At 47.2% G+C, this 15,070-nt stretch overlaps 1 protein-coding gene across 1 annotated transcript in view; it reads left to right on the plus strand.

Annotated features, from left to right (window-relative positions):
* The window catches only part of TMEM53 (transmembrane protein 53), a 50,170-nt gene extending 37,675 nt beyond the window's left edge, over positions 1-12,495 (plus strand). The window contains exons 2-3 of the mRNA XM_063939462.1: positions 8,845-8,948; positions 10,534-12,495. Coding sequence (XP_063795532.1) covers positions 8,845-8,948; positions 10,534-11,229 — 800 coding nt within the window. The 3' untranslated portion in view covers positions 11,230-12,495. The remainder of the gene's footprint in view (positions 1-8,844; positions 8,949-10,533) is intronic.
* Positions 12,496-15,070: the final 2,575 nt, after the last annotated feature.

The raw sequence follows: 15,070 nt of genomic DNA on the forward strand, positions 1-15,070 counted from the left end.
AACAAAATCGGGTTATTGTTGTTGTGAGCCATCTTTTCAGAGGCTCCTTCGTTGTTGTCATACTGTTAACTGGGTTCAGATCACGAGTTGTACGGTGTGATTGGTGTGGCTGGTATGAGTCTTACCCGGGATTCAATATCCTTCCTTATTATGTACGCTCGTCCGGGCACAGTATCCTAACTGAGGCTTGGAGGAGGGTCATAGGGGGAGGAGCCAGTGCACACCACCTGATCCTAAAGCTTTTATTCTTGTGCCCTGTCTCCTGCGGAGCCGCTATTCCCCATGGTCCTTACGGAGTCCCAGCATCCACTACGGACTATGAGAAATAGATTTATCGGTAAGTAAAATCTTATTTTTTCTTTTTGTCCATTTTTCTGATTCACGTCTATCTTTCTATATTGTTTTTATACTTCACTTTCACGGCCCAATTTAGGGTCATAATACTTCATATGGGACATTAATAAAGTTCATTCATTCCATATGGGTATTGGTAGGTAACATAAATCAAGTGTTAATATAGATATACATATAAAAAAAGTATAGAAACACAGATTTAATACCAAAAATCTTTATTGGTCTTGGGAAAGAGTGCACCCAGAGAAACTGATCCCCTTTTCTTTACTTTGTTCGTATATATACACTATGTAGACAAAAGTGATTGGACACCTTTGCGCAAGAGAAATGGTGTGCTCCAGGAGCAGACACCTGTTCGTGAAGGTATAACATGGGTAGAGAGGCACGGATTAGATAACTTGCTAACAAAATGGCTTGCCGGAAGGAGCTTACCGAGTTTGAAAAGGGATCATTGTAGGCTGCTCCATCGGGGGTATGAATGTGAGCAGCGCTGCGGATGGTAGGAACAGTCCTAAATCCACTGTGTCTTTTGTCATTAATGCGTGGAAGAACGGTCATTGCAGGAATGCACCTCGCCCTGGAAGACCCCCGAAACTGCAACCCAGGAACCGGAGAGAGCTAACCAGGGAGCTGTGAAAGAACAGGGGTTGTCCCATGCATACCATGGCACTAATGTGCTGGTATTGACATAAACGCATCGTAGAGAGGCCCATGCACTTGGATATTATGGCCGAGCAGCTGCTCATAAACCTCTAATCACAAAGAAGAATGCAGCCCAGCGCTTATGATCGTGTAGAGAGTGCAAAAACTGGACAATGGAACAATGGCGGCGAGTGTTACGGAGTGACGCATCGCGATTTACACTTTTCTCTGACGTCCTAGTGGATGCTGGGGACTCCGTAAGGACCATGGGGAATAGCGGCTCCGCAGGAGACTGGGCACAGCTAAGAAAGATTTAGGACTACCTGGTGTGCACTGGCTCCTCCCACTATGACCCTCCTCCAGACTTCAGTTAGAATCCTGTGCCCGGCTGAGCTGGATGCACACTAGGGGCTCTCCTGAGCTCCTAGAGAGAAAGTATATTTTAGGTTTTTTATTTTACAGTGAGATCTGCTGGCAACAGACTCACTGCAGCGAGGGACTAAGGGGAAAAGAAGCGAACCTACCTAACTGGTGGTAGCTTGGGCTTCTTAGGCTACTGGACACCATTAGCTCAAGAGGGATCGACCGCATGGAACCGGCCATTGATGTTCGGTCCCGGAGCCGCGCCGCCGGCCCCCTTACAGAGCCAGAAGCAAGAAGAATCCGGAAAATCGGCGGCAGAAGACTTCAGTCTTCACCAAGGTAGCGCACAGCACTGCAGCTGTGCGCATTTGCTCCTCATACACACTTCACACTCCGGTCACTGAGGGTGCAGGGCGCTGGGGGGGGGGGGCGCCCTGAGAAGCAATAAATACACCTTGGCTGGCAAATATATCACAATATATAGCCCCAGAGGCTATATATGTGATAAATACCCCTGCCAGAATCCATAAAAAAGCGGGAGAAAAGTCAGCCGAAAAAGGGGCGGAGCTATCTCCCTCAGCACACTGGCGCCATTTCTCCCTCACAGCTCCGCTGGAAGGAAGCTCCCTGGCTCTCCCCTGCATTCTACACTACAGAAAAGGGTAAAAAAGAGAGGGGGGGCACTAAATTTAGGCGCAATATACATATAGCAGCTATAAGGGGATATAATTTAGTTAATCCCTGATTTATATAGCGCTCTGGTGTGTGCTGGCATACTCTCTCTCTGTCTCCCCAAAGGGCTTTGTGGGGTCCTGTCTTCTGTCAGAGCATTCCCTGTGTGTGTGCGGTGTGTCGGTACGGCTGTGTCGACATGTTTGATGAGGATACTTATGTGGAGGAGGAGCAGGTGCCTATAAATGTGTTGCCACCCCCTGCGTTGCAGACACCGGAGTGGATGGACTTGTGGAAGGAATTACGCGAAAGTGTCGACTCCTTACATAAAAAATTTGACGACATGCCAAATGCGGGGCAGCCGGCTTCTCAGCCCGTGCCTGCCCGGACGTCTCAAAAGTCATCAGGGGCTCTAAAACGCCCGCTACCTCAGATGGCAGACACAGATGTCGACACGGATACTGATACCAGTGTCGACGACGAAGAGACTAATGTAATGTCCAATAGGGCCACTCGTTATATGATTGAGGCAATGAAAAATGTTTTACACATTTCTGAGGTGACCCCAGGTACCACGAAAAAGGGTATTATGTTTGGGGAGAAAAAACTACCAGTAGTTTTTCCCCCTTCTGAAGAATTGAATGAAGTGTGTGAACTAGCGTGGGCTTCCCCCGATAAAAAATTGGTAATTTCAAAAAAATTACTAATGGCGTACCCTTTCCCGCCAGAGGATAGGTCACGTTGGGAAACACCCCCTAGGGTGGATAAAGCACTTACGCGCTTATCAAAAAAGGTGGCACTGCCGTCCCAGGATACGGCCGCCCGAAAGGAACCTGCTGACAGAAAGCAGGAGGCTCTCCAGAAAGCTATATATACACACACTGGTATTATACTGAGACCAGCTATTGCCTCAGCATGGATGTGCAGTGCTGCAGCTGCATGGTCAGACTCCCTGTCAGAAAACATTGACACCCTAGACAGGGACACTATATTGCTAAACGTAGAGCATATTAAAGACGCTGTCTTTTACATAAGAGATGCACAGAGGGATATTTGCCGGCTGGCATCAAAAATAAGTGCACTGTCCATTTGTGTCAGGAGAGGGTTATGGACCCGGCAGTGGACAGGTGATGCAGATTCTAAAAGGCACATGGAAGTTTTGCCTTATAAGGGTGAGGAGTTGTTCGGGGATGGTCTTTCAGACTTAGTGTCCACAGCAACAGCTGGGAAGTCAGCATTTTTGCCACATGTCCCCTCACAACCAAAGAGAGCACCGTATTATCAGGTGCAGTCCTTTCGCCCCCAAAAGAGCAGACGGGGTAGAGGTGCGTCCTTTCTACCCAGAGGCAGAGGTAGGGGAAAAAAGCTGCAGCATACAGCCACTTCCCAGGAACAAAAGTCCTCCCCCGCTTCTTCTGCTAAGTCCGCCGCATGAAGCTGGGGCTCAGCAGGCGGAGCCAGGTACGGTGGGGGGCCGTCTCAAAAACTTCAGCAATCAGTGGGCTCGCTCACAGGTAGATCCCTGGATCCTTCAAGTGGTATCTCAGGGGTACAGGCTGGAATTCAAGACATCCCCCCCCCCCCCCCGCCGTTTCCTCAAATCTGCCTTACCAACGACTACTTCAGAAAAAGAGGCTGTGTTAGAGGCAATTCACAAGCTGTATTCCCAGCAGGTGATAGTCAAGGTGCCCCTACTTCAACAAGGACGGGGTTACTATTCCACAATGTTTGTGGTACCGAAACCGGACGGTTCGGTGAGACCCATTTTAAATTCGAAATCCTTGAACACATATTTAAGAAAATTCAAGTTCAAGATGGAATCGCTCAGGGCGGTTATTGCAAGCCTGGAAGAGGGAGATTACATGGTATCTCTGGACATCAAGGATGCTTACCTGCATGTCCCCATTTACCATCCTCACCAGGAGTGCCTCAGATTTGTGGTACAGGATTGTCATTACCAATTCCAGACGTTGCCGTTCGGCCTGTCCACGGCACCGAGGGTATTTACCAAGGTAATGGCCGAAATGATGATACTCCTTCGGAAAAAGGGAGTTTTAATTATCCCATACTTGGACGATCTCCTGATAAGGGCGAGGTCCAGAGAGCAGTTGTTGGTCGGCGTAGCATTATCTCAGGAGGTGCTACACCAGCACGGTTGGATTCTGAATATTCCAAAGTCTCAGCTGGTTCCGGCGACACGCCTACTGTTCCTGGGGATGATTCTGGACACAGTCCAGAAAAAAAGTGTTTCTCCCAGAGGAGAAAGCCAAGGAGCTGTCATCTCTAGTGAGAGGCCTCCTGAAACCAAAACAGGTGTCGGTGCATCATTGCACGCGAGTCCTGGGAAAGATGGTAGCTTCCTACGAAGCGATTCCATTCGGCAGGTTCCATGCCAGAACCTTTCAGTGGGACCTGTTGGACCAATGGTCCGGATCGCATCTTCAAATGCATCGGTTGATAACCCTGTCTCCAAGGACCAGGGTGTCTCTGCTGTGGTGGCTGCAGAGTGCTCATCTCAGAGAGGGCCGCAGATTCGGCATACAGGACTGGGTCCTGGTGACCACGGATGCCAGCCTTCGGGGCTGGGGTGCAGTCACACGGGGAAGAAACTTCCAAGGACTTTGGTCAAGTCAGGAGACTTCCCTACACGTAAATGTTCTGGAACTGAGGGCCATTTACAATGCCCTAAGTCAAGCAAAGCCCCTGCTTCAAAACCAGCCAGTTCTGATCCAGTCAGACAACATCACGGCAGTCGCCCATGTAAATCGACAGGGCGGCACAAGAAGCAGGACGGCGATGGCAGAAGCCACAAGGATTCTCCGATGGGCGGAAAATCACGTGTTAGCACTGTCAGCAGTGTTCATTCCGGGAGTGGACAACTGGGAAGCAGACTTCCTCAGCAGGCACGACCTCCACCCGGGAGAGTGGGGACTTCATCCAGAAGTCTTCCAACTGATTGTAAACCGTTGGGAAAAGCCACAGGTGGACATGATGGCGTCCCGCTTAAACAAAAAGCTAGAAAAATATTGCGCCAGGTCAAGAGACCCTCAGGCGATAGCTGTGGACGCTCTAGTGACACCGTGGGTGTACTGGTCGGTTTATGTGTTCCCTCCTCTTCCTCTCATACCCAAGGTACTGAGGATAATAAAGAAAAGAGGAGTAAGAACTATTCTCATTGTTCCAGATTGGCCAAGAAGGTCTTGGTACCCGGAACTTCAAGAATTAATCTCAGAGGACCCATGGCCTCTGCCGCTCAGACAGGACCTGCTGCTGCAGGGGCCCTGTCTGTTCCAAGACTTAACGCGGCTGCGTTTAACGGCATGGCGGTTGAACACCGGATCCTAAAAGAAAAGGGTATTCCGGAGGAAGTCATTCCTACGCTTATTAAAGCTAGAAAAGATGTAACCGTACAACATTATCACCGCATATGGCGAAAATATGTTGCGTGGTGTGAGGCCAGGAAGGCCCCAACGGAGGAATTCCAGCTAGGTCGATTTCTGCACTTCCTACAGTCAGGGGTGACTATGGGCCTAAAACTGGGTTCCATTAAGGTCCAGATTTAGGCTGTCGATTTTCTTCCAAAAAGAACTGGCTTCACTGCCTGAAGTTCAGACATTTGTCAAGGGAGTGCTGCATATTCAGCCTCCATTTGTGCCTCCAGTGGCACCGTGGGATCTCAACGTGGTGTTGGGTTTCCTAAAGTCACATTGGTTTGAGCCACTCAAAACCGTGGATTTAAAATATCTCACGTGGAAAGTGGTCATGCTTTTGGCCTTGGCTTCGGCAAGGCGTGTGTCAGAATTGGCGGCTTTGTCATGTAAAAGCCGCTATTTGATTTTCCATATGGATAGGGCAGAATTGAGGACTCGTCCCCAGTTTCTTCCTAAGGTGGTATCAGCTTTTCACTTGAACCAACCTATCGTGGTGCCTGCGGCTACTAGGGACTTGGAGGACTCCAAGTTACTGGACGTAGTCAGGGCCTTGAAAATTTATGTTTCCAGGATGGCTGGAGTCAGGAAGACTGACTCGCTATTTATCCTGTATGCACCAAACAAGATGGGTGCTCCTGCTTCAAAGCAGACTATTGCTCGCTGGATTTGTAGCACAATTCAGCTTGCGCATTCTGTGGCTGGCCTGCCGCAGCCTAAATCTGTAAAAGCCCATTCCACGAGGAAAGTGGGCTCTTCTTGGGCGGCTGCCCGAGGGGTCTCGGCTTTACAACTTTGCCGAGCTGCTACTTGGTCAGGGGCAAACACGTTTGCAAAATTCTACAAATTTGATACCCTGGCTGAGGAGGACCTTGAGTTCTCTCATTCGGTGCTGCAGAGTCATCCGCACTCTCCCGCCCGTTTGGGAGCTTTGGTATAATCCCCATGGTCCTTACGGAGTCCCCAGCATCCACTAGGACGTCAGAGAAAATAAGATTTTACTCACCGGTAAATCTATTTCTCGTAGTCCGTAGTGGATGCTGGGCGCCCGTCCCAAGTGCGGACTGTCTGCAATACTTGTATATAGTTATTGTTAACTACAAGGGTTATTGTTGAGCCATCTTTTGAGAGGCTCTGTTGTGTTCATACTGTTAACTGGGTATATTATCACGAGTTATACGGTGTGATTGGTGTGGCTGGTATGAGTCTTACCCGGGATTCAAAATCCTTCCTTATTGTGTCAGCTCTTCCGGGCACAGTATCCTTACTGAAGTCTGGAGGAGGGTCATAGTGGGAGGAGCCAGTGCACACCACGTAGTCCTAAATCTTTCTTAGCTGTGCCCAGTCTCCTGCGGAGCCGCTATTCCCCATGGTCCTTACGGAGTCCCCAGCATCCACTACGGACTACGAGAAATAGATTTACCGGTGAGTAAAATCTTATTTTCAGATCAGATGGACATGTTTGGTAATTGCCAGGAGAACATCTGACGCCAGAGTGTACAGTACCTACAGTACAGCATGGAGGTGGTGGCGTTATGCTGTGGGGCTGTTTCAGCTGGTTTGGCATGAGTCCACTCTAATGCATGGTCACATTAACAATGAGAAGTATAGAGATGTTCTCGATAATTCTGTGCTCCCCACATTGTGGCAGTTCTACGGAAATGCAAATGTTTTTATCTGGACGACAATGCCACCTGCCATGTTTCCAGGGCGAGGCTGGACTGGTATACAGAAAATTCTATAACCTGGATGGACTGGCCAGTTCAGAGTCCAGATCTTAAGCCCAATGAGAACCTCGGATGAATAAGAGCAATGCGTTCTAGGCCGACTCGACCTTCAGCGTCACAGTTGATCACTGTACTTAAGGCATAATGGTAAAACATACAGGAGAGGTACCCACTCTTCCGGGGGTGCGAGGGGTTACCTGAAAAATCAGGTGTCTCCCACAGGATCCAGAAGAGTAGGCAATTATGCTTCTATATGTTCTATTCCATTAACCAATACATATATGCAGCATTCTAGTGACCTTTATACTATCCAGAGAGTGTAGTCTATTGTCGGATATATATGATACACGCAGCATTCTAGCAGCCTCTATACCAGGGGCGTCCAAGCTGCGGCTAGCGGGCCAAACATGGGCTTCCACCTGCTGCAATACGGCCCCCTGATAATATTGCAGTTTGGGGTCTTCGATCTGCAGCTACACCCCTGCACCTCCACTACTGCGAGTGAGGAGAACTGAGCACGCCATGTTTCAGAGACAGGTGGAGATGAGGCAGCAGCCTGCCCAGGTATCCCGCCCCTAGGTTGTCCCTCCAACCCACCTCCTTGCCTTCAACCCTGCCGCAGTCATACACAGAGTGGATACGTACACCTACAGTACTGGTAAAATAAATGATCGTTTCCCAGTGGTTTCTTACATTAAACATTAGACTCTAGATTTGTTTTCAGCGCAGGAACAGAACCTATCACCACTCCCCAGCAGTGCCGCTAAGCCACGCTCCCTTCCCCCAATTGGTCCAGCCAGTGAATTGTTAACCCATTGATGGTCATCCCTAGTTCATCGTTTCACCACAGCATCTTCCTGCATAGACCAAGTTCTTATAGCGGAGACCTTGATCGTAGCGAAGTCCTTTGTGTCATCTCCTGCAGTAGCACTGGCTGTTTTCCTGATAGGACGTCTGCAGGTAACTGCATCTGCTCCGCAGGTGCCTGTGTGTGTTTTACTGTAAATGTGGGTACACTGTAGGCGACGTGCTCTGTGAGCGACATCGCCTAGTGTTTCCCCTCCAGGGCCGGGCGGTTGGCGGCAGCGCATACACACTGAGCGATATGACGACCGTATTGCTCAGTGACGACAGTCCAAATTGAGCTGCCTGCACGGCCAACAGCGAGGGTCGGTACCGACCCGCAGGGTCACATAACGCTGGGCGACATCAGCATACACAGATGCCAAAAAAATGAGCAACGTCGCTCAGGAAGGGTGAACATGAGTGACGTCACCCATTTTCTCGGCAAGTGTGTATGCACCATTACAGTGAACTGTTTACTAGGAATAAATTTAGATTTAAGTTAAAAATAAAGCTCTTTTGCAAGAAAAAAAGAAATGTAGCCTTTGACCCACAATACAGCATCATATAGGTCAACAGTCCCAATTCTTGGTGGCCAAGACGCGGCATTGTCTTATGAATAAATTGCTTTTAAAGCACCATTTATGTCTCAGCATGGAACGGCTGATAACAGAGAACAGCAGCTTGTACTCTGCTTCAAAATGCCAGTAAATACGTTGTCCGATATATCTGGTTCGATTATGGTACAGATACTTTTTTTTTTCTTAAATGTGTGTAATGGCCCTTTAAATAACCTCCTTTTATTGCTCATGCAGGTTGCCAATGGGACCAGCAGAGGGAGCCGGTGGTGATCCTGCTAGGCTGGGCGGGGTGTAAGGACAAGTACCTGGCTAAATATAGCTCCATCTACCATAATCAAGTAAGTAGTGGCTGGGACTACGTAGCAGTGCTGTACTAGGGCACTTCGGCCCACCTTCCCCCATGCATGCATGAGGTCTTGAATTCAAATACGCTACAGAGTAGAGGGTGGCAGCAGGCAACTGGGCGCCTTTCAGGGCACCCCACAAGATGGACATGGCAACTGCGCCCCTTCAGCCTTACGCCTGATCAGCGGCTCCAGTTGTACCACCCTGGGATGTATATATCTACTTGTTTCTCTGGTGACCCCCATTGTATTGCAGAATTAAAATCTATATTTTATTGTTTTTTTGTGCTGATATCCCAGTTATACAGGAGACGTCAGGCTCTACACATTGATGATAATATTCAGAATTTACTAGTTTTAGGATCACTTTACTCTGACTGATGTTTGTTTTCCTGGCTTTTCTGTCTTTTTGGGAGTTTTACGACCCCTGATATATAATGATTATCATACACTAAGGGGATCTGGGATAGGCAGCCTCCTAAATTACTGTGACGGATGTCACCTGTACCAGGAAATCCAATTATTTCCTGAGTGAAACATGTGACACATAGCAAATGTATATAGATATATTGCATAATGGAGTTTGCCAAAAGTCCTCCATCAGGAGGATCGGGCTGAGATAATCTCGTTGGAACAAAAGTCAAAATATATTTAAAGTAACATTTAGGAGCGGAGTGTTCACAATCCGCACTACACACTCCTTCAGACACTGGGCCAGGTTCAGCATGAATGGTAGATGTAAGAAAAATGTCACAGCTGCGATCCATTACACTGACGTGCGGGGGGACATCCAGCGCAAAACAAGTCCTCCCCGCATGCTGGATCCAGCCCCCGCACACATGCGAAAGCCATCACACGGCGGCGTTCGCATGTTTAAGGTAGCTTTGTGCTAGGGCAGCCTAGCTGCTAATGTTTCTGGTCGCAGCGGCTGCGGATGCTGTCGCACAGCTGCCATGGCCCGCACCAGCAAATGGTCCGGACCGTGCCCCCTAATGCCGCCACGACGCCCACTTCCCTCCCTGGGAACGCCTGTGCCTGTCAATCAGGCAGAGGCGTTCGCAGATGTGTGATGCCGTCTCATCTCACAGTGTGCGCACACTTCACAGCGCTTATCCTGAGGTTTTTAAATTTTTCCATTAAAAAAAAAAAAATCCCTATAAATTATTTCAGCTGACTTGTCCTATAGCCGAGGATTTCTACTGTATTACAAGATTTATGGTGGAAATTTAAATTGACGCGATGAGCCGTTTCCGTGTCCATCCTCATTGCAAGATGCTCAGGAAAGGCAGTATTGTAACTAGACGATATATGCAGCGCACCGCGGCGATGTTTGTTGGCGCATCACTGATGGTCGAAAATCCCCTTTTCTGTTTAGTTTTAAGAAAGTAAAATTAAAAAAAGAAAAACACTAAAAACATGGGTATGCTGGCGATCAAGGCTGGTGATTGATTTTATTAAATAATATTTACACCCCTTATTACTCTGATTACCAGTCTCCTCTGTCCAGCACTGTTATGGTATAGTAAATAAAACCCACATCATTTTGCCTTAGTCCTGATAACTCCTCGCTTTGTTGCAGGGCTGTGTTGTGATCCGATACACCGCTGCCTGGAGGACCGTCTTCTTCGCGGAGTCCTTCGGCTTCAGATCTCTCCGGCACCAGGCGCAGAAGCTTCTGGAGCTGCTATTTGACTATGAAATTGAGAAGAACCCCATCATCTTCCACGTCTTCAGCAACGGTGGATTCATGTTATACCGCTACGTAGTGGAGTTACTGCGCACAGACTGGCAGCTGAGCAAACTGCAAGTGGTTGGCACCATATTTGACAGCGCTCCAGGAAACCGCAATGTCCGCGGATCAGTGCGAGCGTTGAACACAATCCTCGAGCCCAAAACCAATCGGCTGCTGCGTTACTTAGCTCTGGCTGCTTTTGCTGCGCTGGTATTTGTTCTCCGAATTATCCTCTACCCGATGACGAGATTGCTCCATGAAAATCACTATGACACCATGAAAAAGGACCCTTCGCTCTGGCCCCAGCTCTATCTCTACTCCCGAGGCGACAGCATCATCTCCTACGTAGACGTGGAGAAGATGATAGCGTTTCGCCAGTGCCGGAACCTCCCCACAGAGTGCATAGATTTCCAGGAATCGGAGCACGTGAGCCATTACCGCCGGTACCCGCAGAGATACACTGAGATCTGCATCTCTTTTCTCAGAGACTGCGTCTGTAAGGCATCCAGATCCTCATTTATGAGTGGACACCAGTCTTTTTAAATGGCAGCGTGCAGTGTGCAACAACTTAAGAAATTACCTTTAGAGCACGCTTTGTGCCTGATTGTTATGTGAATATATAATATGAGCGGTTGCAGCGCTGTGGCTGTTTGTGGTTTTAAATATACATTTTTAAAAGGTGACTTACAGTATAACAATGATAATGTGTCCAGAACAGTAGACGAAGTTAATCTCGCGTTAGAACAAAGTTTATTTTTAAATGACCGTTATCATGTTGCACTTATCAACGCTTTATCACTTATCCAGGTTAATACATCTACACCTATAGTTGCTGCACAGCTGAGCTGTGACCTTCCCAGACAATACCCAGCTGGAGTCTCTCCTGGGATCACCGACTGGAAGCCCCCTTTTTAAAAAGAAAAAATTCTGCAACCTTAAAATGTTATCTCCTGTTCTGAAAAAAAAAAACTTAAAGCCTTTATGCATGTTTGCAAATTTTATGAGTATCTTGTATTCTAGCACAGTTAATGATCTTTTAAAAGTCTTTACAGCTAATTAATTCACTGTGAATTTAAAATATATATTTAATTTCTGTATACTAAATTGCAGTTCTTAAATAGCGCCATCTATTGGTTACACTGGATTTTATCAGCCTTTCTTACGTATTAAATGAGCGCCATCTACTGGTGCTAACGTGCTTGAGTCAGGTGTTATTCAAGACTGTATAAGCGCCCTCTTTTGGTTGTAATGTGATGAGCGAGTAAGGAGCAAAGTGTGGTAAGAGCGCCATCTACTGGTGTTTCAATTATTAACAGCCTCTCTGGATAATAGGGCAAATTGTAAATCCCTGCTCCTAATATTTCATAAAACATTGTAATAAAACAGAACACACAATGCACAGGATTTTCTTTATTTTGACACACACTGACTCCGTAATAGGGTCCTAGTGTGAGAAGTATAAATATTGGGTGTTTGTGTTATTCTTGTATAACAGGTTACACTTGGTTGTTTAGTGCACATGGATTTTCAGAGTGTGTACTTTAGCCTTAATGTCCACTGGAATTTATATTTGATTTTAAAATGCCACAAAGGTATTATATTTTCTTCTACTTCCCCCGTTACACAAAATAGCAGACTGTTCAGTGAAAGGGTTTAACAAAAATGTAGAAACTTGTGGTCTATAAAGAGAAAGCAGAGAAATTGCACTTCTGGTATGTACTGTATGTGTTTTTAGATTTGTTTAATTACATAGGAGATATTAAAAAAGCAAACATATTTTTAATAAAGTTGTATTCTCTTTACACTTTATAGCCGTGTGATTCCTCCACTGCATTACAGCGCCATCTATTGGTAACTGATACTCATTGTAGTTACAGCATGCTTCAAACAACGATAAAATGTGTGAATTATTAAAATGAGTTCACTAGTATGTGTGCACTTACGTATACATCTGCACTTTTGCACACTTATGTTCACAAGAAGAGTTCCTTAAAATCGGAATGTGTATTCTCCCAATGCCTTGATGGTGGTTTCCAGTTTCCTGATTTAATTGTCACAATTATGTGTGTCACTATTGTTTGTTTGTTTGTTTGTTTGTTTGTTTTTTTATATCCTAATTCTATTATGAAACACTATTGTAAGTATAACTTGTGTATACTTGCTATTTAATTGTAATTTTCTGCTGCGGGGTACACTGGGCTCCACAAGGATAGACATTGTGGTGTAGAGTAGGATCTTGATCCGAAGCACCAACAGGCTCAAAAGCTTTGACCTTCTTCCCAAGATGCATAGCGCCGCCTCCTATATCACCCCGCCTCCGTGCACAGGAGCGCAGTTTGTAGTTGGTGCTTGCAGTGCAAGCATGTGACAGGAAGAGCTGCTCACAGCAGCTCTAGATAAAGCTTTTTCTGAGGAAAAAAGACTACAAGGGCTGCAGCAGAGGCACAGATTGTGTTAGATGTCAGTAGACATTGCCTGCTGCAGCTCCATCTCTCCCCCAGCGGCGCTGTACACTCCCGAGCCCTGGTTGCCAGGTACATACAGCAGGAGGCTTCGGTTTTCTTCCAAGTTAGTCACACACGGCTGGGGCTCTCCTGGATCGCGTGGCCGCACTTTGGGAGGAGGTAAGTGGGTCCCGCTCGCGGGACCCGCACTTTATCGCGATCCGGCGCTGCCGGTGGACACTGTGGCAGTACAGGCGATCCCACTAGATCACCAGGGCATGGGTGCAGGTCAGGTTTTCTCTCTAAACCTTTTTACAAGTAGACCGCAGTACCCGGTGGTTTTGCCAGCAGAGGGGATAAGGCTTAGACCTGGAGCCCCTCCCCCAGCCCCAGGGCGCCATTTCCAGCAAATGTTCCCGCTTTGGAGCTGCATATCTCTCTCCCTCACTCCCTGTCAGTGTTTGGGCGCCATTTCTCTCAGCTACACTGTTCCTGGGACTGCCTGGGCAAATCCTCCTTTGTTAAGCCACCTGGTTGTCAGCGCTGTTAATTTACATGACACTTTAGTATTCTACATGTCAATTAGTGTTAGTTAAGAAAGCGTGCATTTAGTCAGGGTTCTCTGGTACAAGTACCCTGTGATATACATCCAGTTCTTACTGTGCAGTGTTATATCTATTGACTATATAGCTATATATATATATATAAGCTGGTCCAGTGCAGTATTATTGTTAGTAATAACCTCTGCATTGTATAACTGTGACTATATGTGTGTGCATTAACTTGCTGAGTAGTTTCCATTTCGTGTCTCTCACTCAACTTGCTATCCCTATATTCTATAACCTGAGGGGGCTTGGTGCGTCAGGTTTTATAATTATATAGGATTTTCACAAGATATACTTTAATACGTATTTTTCTTTGTGATTTTAGTCACCATATCTCTCCTGTATCTCTGCTTGTGCTGACTACACTGCGCAGGGGTTTGGGCAAGAGGTATTGTGCTGCTGACAATTGTACTGTGTTACCTGATACTGCAAGTAATATCATGTCTGCTTCTGAAGGTAACGGTTCTGGGGCTGAACACACTGCCGGTGTTGCTGAAGCCGCAGATACCTATGAGGAGAATATAGCAGCTGTGGGCTCTGGTTCTGGGGGCTCCTTGCCCCCCAGTAGGACTGTAGCAACGGGGGTACATAATGACCCAACGTGGGCTACTTTCTCCACGCTTCTACATACGCTAGTTACTAAACTAACACCCCCTATGGGACCTCCTATGCCGGTGCAGCCGTATGTGGTCCCCGCAGCTCACCCGCCGTGGATGGATAATTTGTTTGCTCAATTGAAGAAGTTGAACCAGTCCTTGACTACTAAAAAGTCTGACCCTCGCTCGCCTAAGACCAAGGGGTCCTCTAAGCGAGCTCTTATCTCCTCACAATCCACTGCTGTCACTGACACTTCGTCTGATGAAGATGGCGCTTACACTGACCCCACAGATTCTGACACAGATACTGCTGATGGGGAGGGTAGTTCACATGTGGATGTTCCTGATCTTTTGGAGGCTATTAAGTTGATTTTACAGATTACGGATGATCCCGAGCCATCCGTCCCTCCTAAGAAACCAGATAGGTTCAAGCGTCAGAAGGTGGTTAAACAAGTTTTACCTCACTCTGACCACCTAGTGGATATACGTCAGGAAGCCCGGGAAAGAAGTTTGTGCCTAAAAATAAGATGCTGGCTCACTATCCCCTCGTGCCAGAGCGGTCTAAAAATTAGGAAACGCCTCCTCCAATAGACTCACATGTGGCTAGGATGGTGGTTTCCTCAGCTCTACCTGTCACTATCGTCACGTCTCTAAAAGAGCCTACGGATAAACGTGTGAAAGGTTGTCGGAAAGCGATTTACTCCCCCCTACGGGTGCTGCACAAAGGCCCACTATTGCA

Source organism: Pseudophryne corroboree, chromosome 9, assembly GCF_028390025.1.
Source record: "Pseudophryne corroboree isolate aPseCor3 chromosome 9, aPseCor3.hap2, whole genome shotgun sequence".
NCBI lineage: Eukaryota > Metazoa > Chordata > Amphibia > Anura > Myobatrachidae > Pseudophryne > Pseudophryne corroboree.